This window comes from Gossypium hirsutum, chromosome A12 (genome assembly GCF_007990345.1).
Source record: "Gossypium hirsutum isolate 1008001.06 chromosome A12, Gossypium_hirsutum_v2.1, whole genome shotgun sequence".
NCBI classification, from domain to species: domain Eukaryota; kingdom Viridiplantae; phylum Streptophyta; class Magnoliopsida; order Malvales; family Malvaceae; genus Gossypium; species Gossypium hirsutum.
The window spans coordinates 51,484,322-51,496,812 of record NC_053435.1 but is presented as its reverse complement, the minus strand read 5'-3'; the positions used below and the strand labels follow the sequence as shown (position 1 = coordinate 51,496,812).

The 12,491-nt window shown below is 33.8% G+C and overlaps 1 protein-coding gene across 21 annotated transcripts; it reads right to left on the bottom strand.

The window, feature by feature from the left end:
• Nucleotides 1-1,044: 1,044 nt before the first annotated feature.
• LOC107924155 (uncharacterized protein At4g17910) lies at nucleotides 1,045-4,544 on the bottom strand. 21 transcript variants are annotated; one of them, XM_016854482.2, is made up of 12 exons: nucleotides 4,304-4,544; nucleotides 3,798-3,847; nucleotides 3,585-3,688; nucleotides 3,427-3,490; nucleotides 3,285-3,330; nucleotides 2,789-2,874; nucleotides 2,625-2,698; nucleotides 2,437-2,509; nucleotides 2,157-2,256; nucleotides 1,817-1,861; nucleotides 1,382-1,502; nucleotides 1,045-1,314 (listed from the first exon to the last, which is right to left on the bottom strand). In XM_016854482.2, exons 5-12 carry the CDS (start codon nucleotides 3,322-3,324, stop codon nucleotides 1,161-1,163), a joined length of 693 nt encoding a protein of 230 aa, XP_016709971.1. In that variant the 5' UTR covers nucleotides 3,325-3,330; nucleotides 3,427-3,490; nucleotides 3,585-3,688; nucleotides 3,798-3,847; nucleotides 4,304-4,544; the 3' UTR covers nucleotides 1,045-1,160. The 21 variants fall into 21 exon arrangements, 10 of the variants coding, with proteins under 10 accessions (XP_016709971.1, XP_016709963.1, XP_040939845.1 ...); XM_016854474.2 differs by lacking the exon at nucleotides 3,585-3,688; XM_041083911.1 differs by lacking the exon at nucleotides 3,585-3,688 and having other exon boundaries at nucleotides 1,425-1,502.
• Between the last annotated feature and the right edge of the window lie 7,947 nt (nucleotides 4,545-12,491).

The window sequence follows — 12,491 nt, the reverse complement described above, 5'->3', positions numbered from 1 at the left end:
AAAACTCCTAGAATGCAAGTTTTGCAAATTATTCGATTTAGTCCCTAATTTCAATTTAAGTACTTTAGGCATAGGATTTCATCACGAAATTTTCACACAATCATGAATCATATCATAAACATCAAAATAATTATAAAATAATTATTTCTATCTCAAATTTGTGGTCACAAAACTACTATTCTGATTAGGCCCTAATTCGGGATATTACAGGTAAACCCAGTAACTCTGTAAGAAACATATTTGGGTAGTCACACACCATTGGCACTAATTCAATATTCTTTTCTATCACTTTTGTATCAAGAACATAGGCTAAATAAGCTTCACAACCCTTTTTCACATATTTATGAGCTAACATCGAAGAAATCACTGCCAGTAAACCATTCAAATCGCTAGACTCAATCCAAATTATCTCATCATTCTGACATCTCACATCAATTGTCTTTCTTTTGCAGTTTACTATCACATCATGCAGTGTTAACCAATCCATACCCAGAATCATATCAAATTCGTCGAATGGAAACAACATCAAATCAGCCGGAAGACATGAATCTCGAATCACCAATGGACAATTCACTACAGCAAAACTGACTTTTAGCGCCGTTTTTTAGGCCTTTAGCGGCGTTTTTACAAGCACCGCAAAAAACGCCGCTATAGATGGCGCCGTAAAATTTTGCGACGTTTATTTAAAAAAATGTTGCTAAAGGTCATGGCCTTTAGCGGCGCTTTTCCCACAAACGCCGCTAACAAATGCCGCTAAAATTCATGGCCTTTAGCGGCGCTTTTCCCACAAACACCGCTAAAATTCATGGCCTTTAGCGGCGCTTTTCCCACAAACGCCGCTAAAGGTCATGGCCTGTAGCGACGCTTTTCCCCAAAACGCCCCTAAAGGTCATGAAATTTAAAAAAAATAAAATAAAAAAATAAAAAAAATTAAAATTCATTATCAAAATATTGAGAAGAATAATGTCCATGATTTAAATATAAAAATTTTCTATTAAAATTCATTATCAAATTAAAATAAAAATAAAAATATAGAATCAAAACTAAAATAAATAATAAAAATTAGATTAAATATAAATATAGAATCAAAATAATAAAGCACCAAACTTGTATACTGCCCACCATTATAAGTCACTAAAAGCAAGAAAAAACAAAATGACTTAATTCATGGAATTCACGAATGTTAACATCAGACATGAGTTTAAAACTTTGCCTTCGGAAGGATGTTCAAAACCAAAATCCACAATAGATCGAAGCAGCTTTGGTTTCAGTAGCAAGTTTCTGAATCCCGAACTGTGAATTCCAACATACCCCCTACACCACATAAAAAAGAACATTGCTTTACACTAAAACTAGCAAATTATATTAGAACATTGTTTACCTTAAAAATATGTATAAATTAGAATCAACTAAGGCTAAAATGCCTGAGGAAGTGCTTTGACACAACTGCGATAAGTATAAAGCACTGATGCCATCTCCTTCCCATCCTAGATAAATGTGTTCTGCCATGCCATCAAATACAAGATCAGAGACTAAAACAAAACACTAAAAAGTTTATCAAAATTTTGCAATTAAAAACACTATGTCAAACTAAGTTTAATAGCTCCACCAAAATACATCTTAGAAGGAAAGGACACTTTGCTCATAAAATGTCTTTGTTTTTCACTCAAACTAGTAGTTGACAAGCACATATAATCATAGAACCAGTACCATCCAATCCTCTTCTTAAATGTAATAAAAAGAAATTGAGGATGTTTGGTGCAATTAACTCAAGAAATTTTAAAAAGAGAGGAAGAAGAAGAAGAAATTGCAAAACCTGTAGATTTTGAGCCACCACCCAAGTAACATAAGCCAGGTTGCACTGCAAAAAATTGCATAGCACGGTTTAGTGAATCATGATTGTGAATTCCAAGATAGTTTTACAAATTAGTAAATATACGATATCCTACCATTCTACGTGAAATTCTTTCAACATATCTGTCTATAAGCAACGTTAAAATCCTACGACAAGCAAAGGTAACAAAAATATTATGTACGAGGGTATAGGATTAAATGTTAACATGGGTTTTACCTCTAAAAAGCTGTAAATTTACCTACTTAAATTATTAGCAAAAAGAAATAATATGCATGAAGATGAAAAGAAAAATATTAACGACCTTGATAATATCTTACCAAGCTAGTCCCGTAAGTCTCTGTCTTAGCATATTCTCTCAAGATACACAAGCATATGTGATAAACATCTGCAAAATTTTCCCACTAAAAATTTATTACAAATTAAACAATGTACCAACAGCCAAGATACACAAGTAAGTGACAAAGAATATCAATAAATTCCCACTGAAAATCTATCACAAATTCAAAAAGGTACATTAAGCAAAGATAGTAATTTCAAAAGAAACCAATTTGCATAATATACAAGCAGGTAAGACACTATACCGTAACAACCCTATAAGATGATATGCTTGCCCTTGAAGCATTAGGTCCTTCCATGTAAGGCAAAGAGTAAGTTCTGCATGAGAAGGCTTTGAGTTAATATACTTTTACATCAACAACACAGTTCTCTGTAGAATAATGAGTAATGATTGAAGAAATAACGCATATATGAAACTTTCATCAAGTTCTACCTTTTGACTGCAGTAAAGAAGATCAGCAAGAACAATAACCCAATCATGCATATGTATACCCACTCTGCTAGAACCTATTACACCGATAACTCTTTTATCAAACAACAAAAGTCGAATTTGGGGATTCCAACAAAATCTTTAGAATGCGAACTGGGAGTACTTACAGTGAAAATTAAGAGTGTGGGTAGAACAATGAAGACATAATCCAAAGCTACTGAGGCTAAGTAAGACTTTAAACTCCTACAAGTATCTGCTCAAACAGATTCAATGATAAGCACTCATGAATTCTACAAAGCCATATAAATTTTGAATTTCTGATCTTTATTGTTTTATTAAAGGTGAAAATATGTCAACAATTGCTATAATTTTGCAAAGTTTAAGACTTAGGGTGTGTTTGACAAACCGTTAAACTTTTTTTAATTTTATTATATGGTTTACTAATTCCGCAAACAATTTTCTAATATAAATTTAGTTCTTAAAAAATTCAAAACTTAATATTTCAGCTTATCAAACAACACCTTACTCTTGCACTTAAAAGTTAAAAAACACTTTTCTCAAAAAAGGAAAAATACTTAATATTTGGCCTTGATTAAAACATTTAAGAACAAAGTTTCTACAATAAATCATTTCAATTAGTGATAAAGAAATCGATAACTTTACCATTCACTGTCTGAGAGCAGAAAGTGTGCCGCAAAAGCATTAGAAGCTGAATATAGGATTGAAAAGAAATTTTAAAAAATAACACACATTTATTTGAGAGATAAAACAAATTAAAATGAAATTGAAGTGTCCATAAACTTACAGCTACATTATTCAAAAGAGCGGAGACTTCAAGCGTGGAAGATCCAGGCAAATTGCTCACGAATCTGTAGGTTATAGTATTTTAATCAATAGGATTTGCAATTAGAAGATTAAATTTAAAAAATTGGGAAATTTGAGAAGAAAAAAAAAGAGATTAACTAATTGTTCTCTAAGGTGCTTGTTGGGATTCAAAGATCTTGGGAAGGAATCCATTGACGAAGAGTTTGAAAACGCAGTTGTGAATTTATTACTGAAGATCAGAGCTAAGCAAGTAAAACAGGAAAAAAATGGAGAAACTAGAATCAAGTTTCTATAATCTAAACACAAAAAAATTTAAAAAAAAATTGCAGAAGCGAGCGTAAATTCTCCCACCTTTTAGCCAAACACCATTTTTCTCCTTGAATAGGTCAAAAGCCGAAGACCTAGAAGCCAAAGGATAATTAAAAATCTTCAATTTAAAAGCATTTTTAAACTTAAAGAAGGCAATGGATTTATTGTTCAGACTCTGAGATATCTATTTTGTTTTTGTTATTGAAATACATACATACATATATATATATATGATTGTGTGTATATTTGTCCAAAAGGAATCCACAAAATTTATACTGTCTGAGTTTCAAAAAGAGTACAATTAGGGTTCTAAATTTGATGGGCTTGAGAGGAATAAAAGGTTTTTCTTTCTAATTTTGAAATTGAAGAAAGAATTTAAAGAATTCGGCAGAATCAAATGAAAAATAGAGTGTAAAGAAGAGAAGAACAGGAAAAAGGGGGGGTTTCCATTTTTTAAAATTAAATTTATAATAAGTTCAAAGCTTTGAGATTGTGGAGGGAGATGAACGTGTAGCCGAATAGCAGAAACCCAATAGACACAACCCCACCTTCAACGCCGCCGTCTGGTTCACTGCCATCTCTTCTATCTCAGAGTATAACTGGAAACCAAATCAAGACTGAAGCAATTTGATGCCAAATCAAGACTGCCATCTCAGTTTCTTGATTGAAAAGAGCAACGGAGGGGTGAGATTGGGGGGTGTTTTGAGGATACTAATTTTAGGGGAAAATATTAGGCGTTTCAGAGGGGGAAAATTTAGGATAAAACCGCGCATTTTTTAAGTGAAATAATTTTTTGTGGTGTTTCTATAAAAACACCATTATTGTTAAATTTTTACGGCGTTTTTTATAAAAACACCACAAAAATTTATTTCATTTTAAATAAAATGACTCTATTTTGTTATGCTAAAAAAATTTTATTTTTTCTATTAAAAATTATTAGTTAAGTAATTTTATAAAATATTTTTTATTACTATTTTTTATAAATTGGTTTTTATAAATAAAAAAATTAAGTATTCTGAAAATAAAAAATACAAAATGACACAGTAATACAAGCATTATTCTTTTAAGTATGGTCCGCATTAGTTGTTTAGATTTTTATATAATGGCATACTGGTTATTACATCAAATTTTATTAATTTTGTTACATAAAAATTCAATGAGTGTGCCATATTTTAGTATGATTATTTTACTTTACGAATTCAAAACATCCATTGTTTCGAATCGAGTTTTAAATAAAATTAATTGTAATTTTATAATTTATATAAATTTGAGTGCAATAATTGTTTGTCTATATAAATTAAATATTAAAAATATTTTTAGTTGAATCATATTAATGGAAAGAAAAATTTATAATTATAGTTATTTTTTATTAAGTTGGTGTTATGGGTTAATCAAGTATATTAATTCAGTTGTGAAATTATTAACTTACCCTCTCACATATAAATTAAGTTATAAGAATGTATTTTTATATATATATATATATAAAATAAAAACTCGAAACACAATTAACTTTATGATTATAACCAAAATAACAATTAATTTTTATATAAACTTTTAAATTAATTTTTATATAAACTTTTAATAAATATATGAGTTAAATAATATCTTTTCGCATAGGAGTGTTAAATCTTAAAAAAGAAAAAGTAATTCTCCTAACATACTTTAACAAATTGAATACTAAACCACTTAATCTGTAAAAGCTAAAATATGAGATAAGTATTTGTACTTTTCGTAAAATTAAAATTTAGTCATTATATTTCTATTCTTAAGAATTTAATTCCTCTATGTTTCAAATTTTTGAATTTAAGTTTAATTGTTAAAATTACTTTATTATTATTATTAAATTCGTTAGGGATTTAGGATGTTGAATTTGGGAATGGGTGATAATACTTTAGGGATTTAGGATGAGGAAGAAGGGGGAAATAGAACTGGGGAAAAACGGGGAAAATGTTAAGTGTATCAGGTGTGGGTAAAAAATAAGACAGCTAAACGACAAAGTTTTGAACAAAATAATTTAACATTAGCAGCGTTTATAACCTAGCGCCACTAAAAATGCACCTATTAAAGTGTTTAGGGTTTTAGGGGTTAGAGTTTAGTGTTTAAGGCTTGTTAGGGTTTAGGGGTTTACTATTTTAGGGGTTATAGATTAGTGTTTTATGTTTTTTTTGGGGTTTAGAATTTTAAGAGTTACATGAATTTTAGTGGCGTTTTACCAAAAGCGCCGCTAATGCTCTAGTCTTTAGCGGCGTTTCACCAAAAGCGCCGCTAATGCTCTGGTCTTTAGCGGCGTCTCACCAAAAGCACTGCTAATGCTCTGTTTTTAGCGGCGTTTTAACAAAAAATGCCGTTATTTCTCAGTTTTTAGTGGCGTTTTGAAAAAAACGCTGCTATTGCTCTGTGTTTTACAATTTTTGCGGCGTTTTTTGATAAAACGCCGCTAAAGCCCTATTTTCCTGTAGTAATTATTGCATACTTTATCAACCACTACACATCTGCTTAAGGGGTTTGATACTATAATAAAAAATTTAGTAGACTCTACAGGCAAAGTCTTACTAGATACTAAAGTTTCACATATATATGAATGAGTCGATTCAGGATCAATCAATGCAACAACACTTGTATCATAGAGAGTGAAAGTACCGATAATAACATCTGGAGATGAAGCTTCTTCGTGAGCATGAATAGCATAAGCTCTAGCAGGTGCACGAGCCTCAGATCTAACAGCAGTGTCTTTAGTTCCCCTCTGGCTACTACTTATATAACCCGTGTTTCTGGGTTGTCTAGCTCGAGCTGTCGTATTACTCAGCCTAGTATTTTGCACTATCTCATGCTCAATCAACTCAGGGCATTCACGAATGAAGTGATCCAATGATCCACATTTGAAACAAGCTCGATCATTCAATCTACAGTCACCGGGATGTCGTTTAATGCAATGCTTGCACTTGGGTTGGTTAGGCCTGATGTTACCAACACTAGCTACTAAGGTAGCTTTCGAACTCAAAGGTGGTCTATCTCGACCACATCTAGAATAACTCGCAGTAGCCTTTAAACGGCTAAAGTCATCTCGAAACTTCTTAGAGACCGAATGAAATGACTTACTCGATAATCTTTTTCACGAATCTCTAGTTTCAAAATCAACTTTTATTTTCTCTTTCCCAAGTTCTTCAGCTTTGCATGCTCGCTTGACGAGTATTACAAACTATTTTATTTCCAGAATCCTGACTAACAGCTTGATTTCTTCATTCAAACCATCTTCAAATCTTTTACACATTATAGCTTCAGTTGAAACACATTCTCGTGCATATTGACTTAATCTCACAAATTCTCATTTGTATTCCGTAACAGACATACGACCCTGTTTCAGCTCAAGAAACTCTTTGCGTTTCTGATCTATGAATCTCTGACTGATGTATTTCTTTCTAAACTCAATCTGAAAGAACTCCCAAGTGACTCGTTCTTTCAGAACCACTGATATCAATGTTTTCCACCAATAGTATGCCGTATCTTTCAGAAATGAAACGGCACACCTAAGACATTCATCAAGAGTACATGACATTTCATCAAATGCTCGTATTGTATTTTCAAGCCAGAACTCAGCTCTCTCAGCATCATCATCAATAGTGGCATGAAACTTTTCAGCCCCATATTTTCTAATTTTATCAACCGAAGGCTTACTCAATTGTACCTGATTCACAGCTTGTGGCATGACATGAACTTGTGGAGGATTTGATGGGGGTGAAGGTTGTGGAGCAGCCGGATTAGTTCTAATATATTGAGTGAACCTCTCATTCATCATCTAGAAAAAAGGCTTCCTTAGCCTCTCCCTTATGGCTACTCATAATCGGCCTAGAATCAGCCAGCATTACCCTTTGAGCAGGAGCGAGCGTATTACTTTCCACGTCATCAGCTATGGCTCGATTAAGATCCGTTTACTATACGATAAATACATTTTAACTGTCAAAAATCATCACACTATTGCAGTTTATATATATGGCATGTACAGTTAGACTCTCACGCGCTACGTTAGTCCTAAAATCAACTAAATCGTAGCTCTGATACCAATTAAATGTAACATCCCTAACCCGTATCTGACACTGGAATAGGGTTACAGGCATTACCAGACAATACATCACATTCTCATACATTTATGCATTCAATATTATAAACCATTCACAAACATTCATATTGTGCCTTAAAAGGTTCTACGCGACCTTAAATCATGCTTAGAAGTGGTTCGAGACTAAACCGATCACATATAAAAATTTTTGAATACTTAGAAAAATTTCATGAAGTCACAGGTCACACGCTTGTGTGAACAGGCCTTGTGCCTCACACGGCTACCAGATACGCCCGTGTCACAGGCCACGTGAAAACAGGGCATACATACTAACTTGTACCACACGGCTGAGGACACGCTCGCGTGTCAGGCCGTGTGAAATCTAAGGGGGTTACTGACTTGGGTCACACGACCGACCACACGGCCATATGCTAGCCAGTGTGCCACACTCGACCAGTAGACACTCCCGTGTGTCTAGGCCTTATCAAAACTGTAGGGTTTACTGACTTTAAATCGAAGGGTACCCCAGGGGACACACGGCCGTGTAACATGACGGTGTGTCACACACGGCTAAGACACACCCCCATGTCTCTGCCCGTGTGGACAAAAATAGGCTATTTGTAAAGCCAATTTAACACCCTATTCACAAGCACACATAGTAACCAATATAACACCATTTCAATACATCTTTAAGCAACTAAAAACCTATCAATTCATGCACATATCATGCTATCTATAAACATACCATTTCACTACACCCAAATCATCAAACATACATAACTTCTAATTGCATTTATCCATCAACTCATCACCTATTTTATACTTCAACATTTACCATATAGTCATACACGTCAACATTAACAAGCCAAATCACATGGCCAAAATCATAACTCAAAACATCTCAAATTGACACTAGTCTATACATGCTATTTACCAATATATATAAAGCTTCCAAAAATACCAACGAGATGATCGATAGTGCGATGATGTTTCCCGATGATCCCTAGCTTCGATGATCTAAAAAAACAAAAAATAAACACATAAAGTAAGCTTTAAAAGCTTAGTAAGCCATATAAAAATAAAGCTATCATATAAATCACCACATTTGCATCACTAAGCCAAGTAACTCATATTCATTCTCTTTGAATACATATTCATTCTCTCATGTAACTCATCACTTACTTCACTTTTCAATACTCATATAAACTTTGTACGTACCTGAGTCGTTTAGCTTATTAACACATTCTTTCTCAACTTATCTTTGCTCGTTGAACTATTTGAAATCGTTAAGGATACTCGAAAATCACATAAACTTGTACAATGCCATATCCCAGATATAGTCTTATATGTTAATACATATCGATGCCATTGTCCCAGACAGGGTCTTACACAAAATCAATTAATGATGCCAATGTCCCAAACATGGTCTTACATGTAATCTCAAAACAATGCAAATGTCCCAGACATGGTCTTACATGTAATCACATCTCGAAAACCTAATGTCATGACATCTATATCCTATACTATTCCTAAGGTTCGTACGGGACTTTCGGATGTCGAAACTCTGTCGATTCTAGCTCTTAAGTGCTCGTTCAACATTTATAACAATGCAATGGCAAGTAAACACATATAATTCAATTTAAATACATTTATTTGCATATGAACTTACCTTGTAGTCGGAATAGATGAATTGGATCAATTACTCAATAACTTTCGATTTTCCCCGATCCAAATCTGATTTCTTTTGTTCTTGATCTATATACATTCAAAATTAACTATTTTATTCATCAATTCATTCAATTTCATCCACAAACACATATTTAGACATTTTTACACTTTAGCCCTAAACTTTCACATTTATTATAATTTCGTCCTTATTTCATAACCACACAAAATACTCAAAATTTCCTTATACACATGCTTGGCCGAATATTCCCTTAGTTTATATAAGCCCATATCTTTCATTTATTTCACATTTTTACCCCTCAATTTACAAATTTCACAATTTAATCCTTAATAAGCATTTTTGTCAAAAATCCCTTAATTAAACATAATAATCTATCATCAAAGATTTATTTTTCATCATCAAACCACAAAAAATCTCAAGCTATCAACAATGAAAAATCACAAAATCCATAAAAAAAATAAAAAATTCAAGCATGGGCTAGCTAGTATTCGAAGCAATGATCTCAAAAACGTAAAAATCATCAAAAACGGAACAAAAACGAACCTTCAATTGAGATTTAACACGGCCGAACCCTAAAGATTCCTATTTGTTTTCTTTTCTTTTGATTTTCGGCTAGGAAGATTAAAAGATGATAGGAAATTTGATTTTTTTATTAATATTAACATAATAACTAATTTACAAAAGTAACCCTCATTAAAAGCCACCATATTCCATGTTATTAAACCCATTTTTGTCAATTTCCACTTTCAGTGGTCTAATAACAACATAAGGACCATTCATTTAATAAGCCATAGGAATTAGACACCTTTATCAATTAGAATGCAACTTTTTCATTTTATGCGATTAAGTCCTTTTTCTCAAATTGAGCTATTAAATGATTGAAGATGCTATAAACACATAAAATAATATTAAAATAATTTTACAACCTTGGATTTGTGGTTCCAAAATCACTGTTTCGATTTAGCTAAAACCAGGCTGTTACATATGAAATAATCACATGCCCGATAATGCTTAAAAAATGTTTAAATCTCAGTTGAATAAATGGAAAATTGATGGATATGTGATTTCTCAAAATGAATGAAGTCCTACATTTGTTGCTGATGGGATTTAGCTCGGAAGAGTAATCCTATTGACCTCATTATAGAAAAGATTTAAACCGAAAGGGTAATCATGATATAAGTCCTCTCGAGCATATGTTATGGATTGGATTTAGCCTGGACGAGTAATTCAGATCGAGCTCTTTAGAGTATATGTCATAAAAAGGATTTAGCCTGGACTAGTAATCCTGTTGTATACATGTGTGGCTCGAGAGTGTACTCTTTAAAATAGTACCTTATGGGTACCATTGAATATGAATTGATGGATCCTAATTTGTACACCTTGAGTGTACTACTTGTGATCCATCGATATTTCAAATAAATTGAACGGGTGACAATCCAGACATGAGAAGATATGAATAATAAAATGAGTTATTACACTTATCCATATGAAATACAAGAAAATGATGATACTTGACAAGTGATATATGAAAGTATGAGATGATGATATTTGTATATAGAAATTATTTGATGAGAATATTCATCCTTGATTATAGATTTGTACACCTTGAGTGTACTACTACTCGTGTGTAACAACCCTTACCCGTACCAGAGATCGGGGACAAGTACGAGGCATTATTGGACATATATACAAGCATAAACGGAAAATACGAGTTATAAAATTTCGTTTCAACTCAAAACAAACCCACTAACATTGTAGTGTCCCAATTTTAGGCCTACGAGGCCCTAAACAAACGTTGAGAAAGGTTCGGGACCAAGCCCGTGTGCATTGGGACAAGCCCGTGTGCATTGGGACAAGCCCGTGTGGTCACCCCGTGTCCAAAACTTGAGTATTCTGTTAGATTCACACGGCCAAGACACACGCCCGTGTGTTTAGCCCGTGTTTGACACTGACTTAAAATTTTAGGTGCAGGGGACACACGATCATACCAAACGCCCAAGGGCAATCCGTGTGTCACACACGGCCTGGACACATGCCCATATTACGTCAAACTCATCAAAAGGTAACAACATAAGGTCAGCCGAAAAACAATGACCCTGAATCGTCAAAGGACTGTTCTTCCAAACTTTATCCACAAGAACTAACTTACCTAATGGATTCGACACTCTGATGATAAATTCCATAGGTTCAATAGATATATTCATACTGGACACCAATCTCATGCAAATGTATGAATGTGTCGACCCCGGATCAATTAATGCAATAACACATGTATTAAAAAGAGAAAAAGTACCCGTGATGACATCAGGAGCAGAGGCTTCCTCTCAAGCGTGCATTATGTATGTTCTCGCCGGGGCTCGAGCCTTTGATTTTGTAGCGTGTTTAGCTACGACTCGACTGCCACTAGCACTTTCAGGATACCTCAGACTTCTACCTCGAGTAATGGGAGTACTCGACTTCGGAGTCACTTCCACTTCTTTTTCATTTCATTCTGGGCAGTCTCTAAGAAAGTGATCAAGAGAACCACATGAAACATGCACCGCTCTTCATTCGATAATCTCCAGAGTTAAATTTGTTACAACTTCTACACTTCAGCTTTTGGTCATCTACACTCCCTACACTAGTCACCAGCTGAGAGGAAGACCTCTGATTTCGTCGTTTAGAGCCTTTCGCTTTAACCGAATATCCTACCGATGAAATGGAGGGTTATGCTGGCTCCTTGATTTCTTCATAAAAAATAAGAACGTCTTACCGCTGGACCTCTTGCTCAAAACTCGAGCTTCTCTCTTAGCTTGACTTCTTTCGTTATTAAGCTCCTCGGCCTTCTTGGCCTGATCAACTAATACAATGAACTCTCGTATCTCAAAAATCCCGATCAATAACTTAATTTCCTCATTCAGACCTTCCTCAAAGCGTTTACACGTTTCTAGCTCTGTTTGGACCCATTCAGTTGCATATTGACTTAGCCTTATGAACTCCCTTTCGTATTCTG

Coding starts and splice junctions, on each gene's coding strand:
- LOC107924155 (XM_016854482.2), bottom strand. CDS start 3,324: ATGCTTTTGCGGCACACTTTCTGCTCTCAGACAGTGAATG. Junction 2,699..2,788: donor CCACACTCTTAATTTTCACT/GTAAGTACTCCC, acceptor TCGGTGTAATAG/GTTCTAGCAGAGTGGGTATA. Junction 2,510..2,624: donor TTCTTTACTGCAGTCAAAAG/GTAGAACTTGAT, acceptor CTTCTCATGCAG/AACTTACTCTTTGCCTTACA.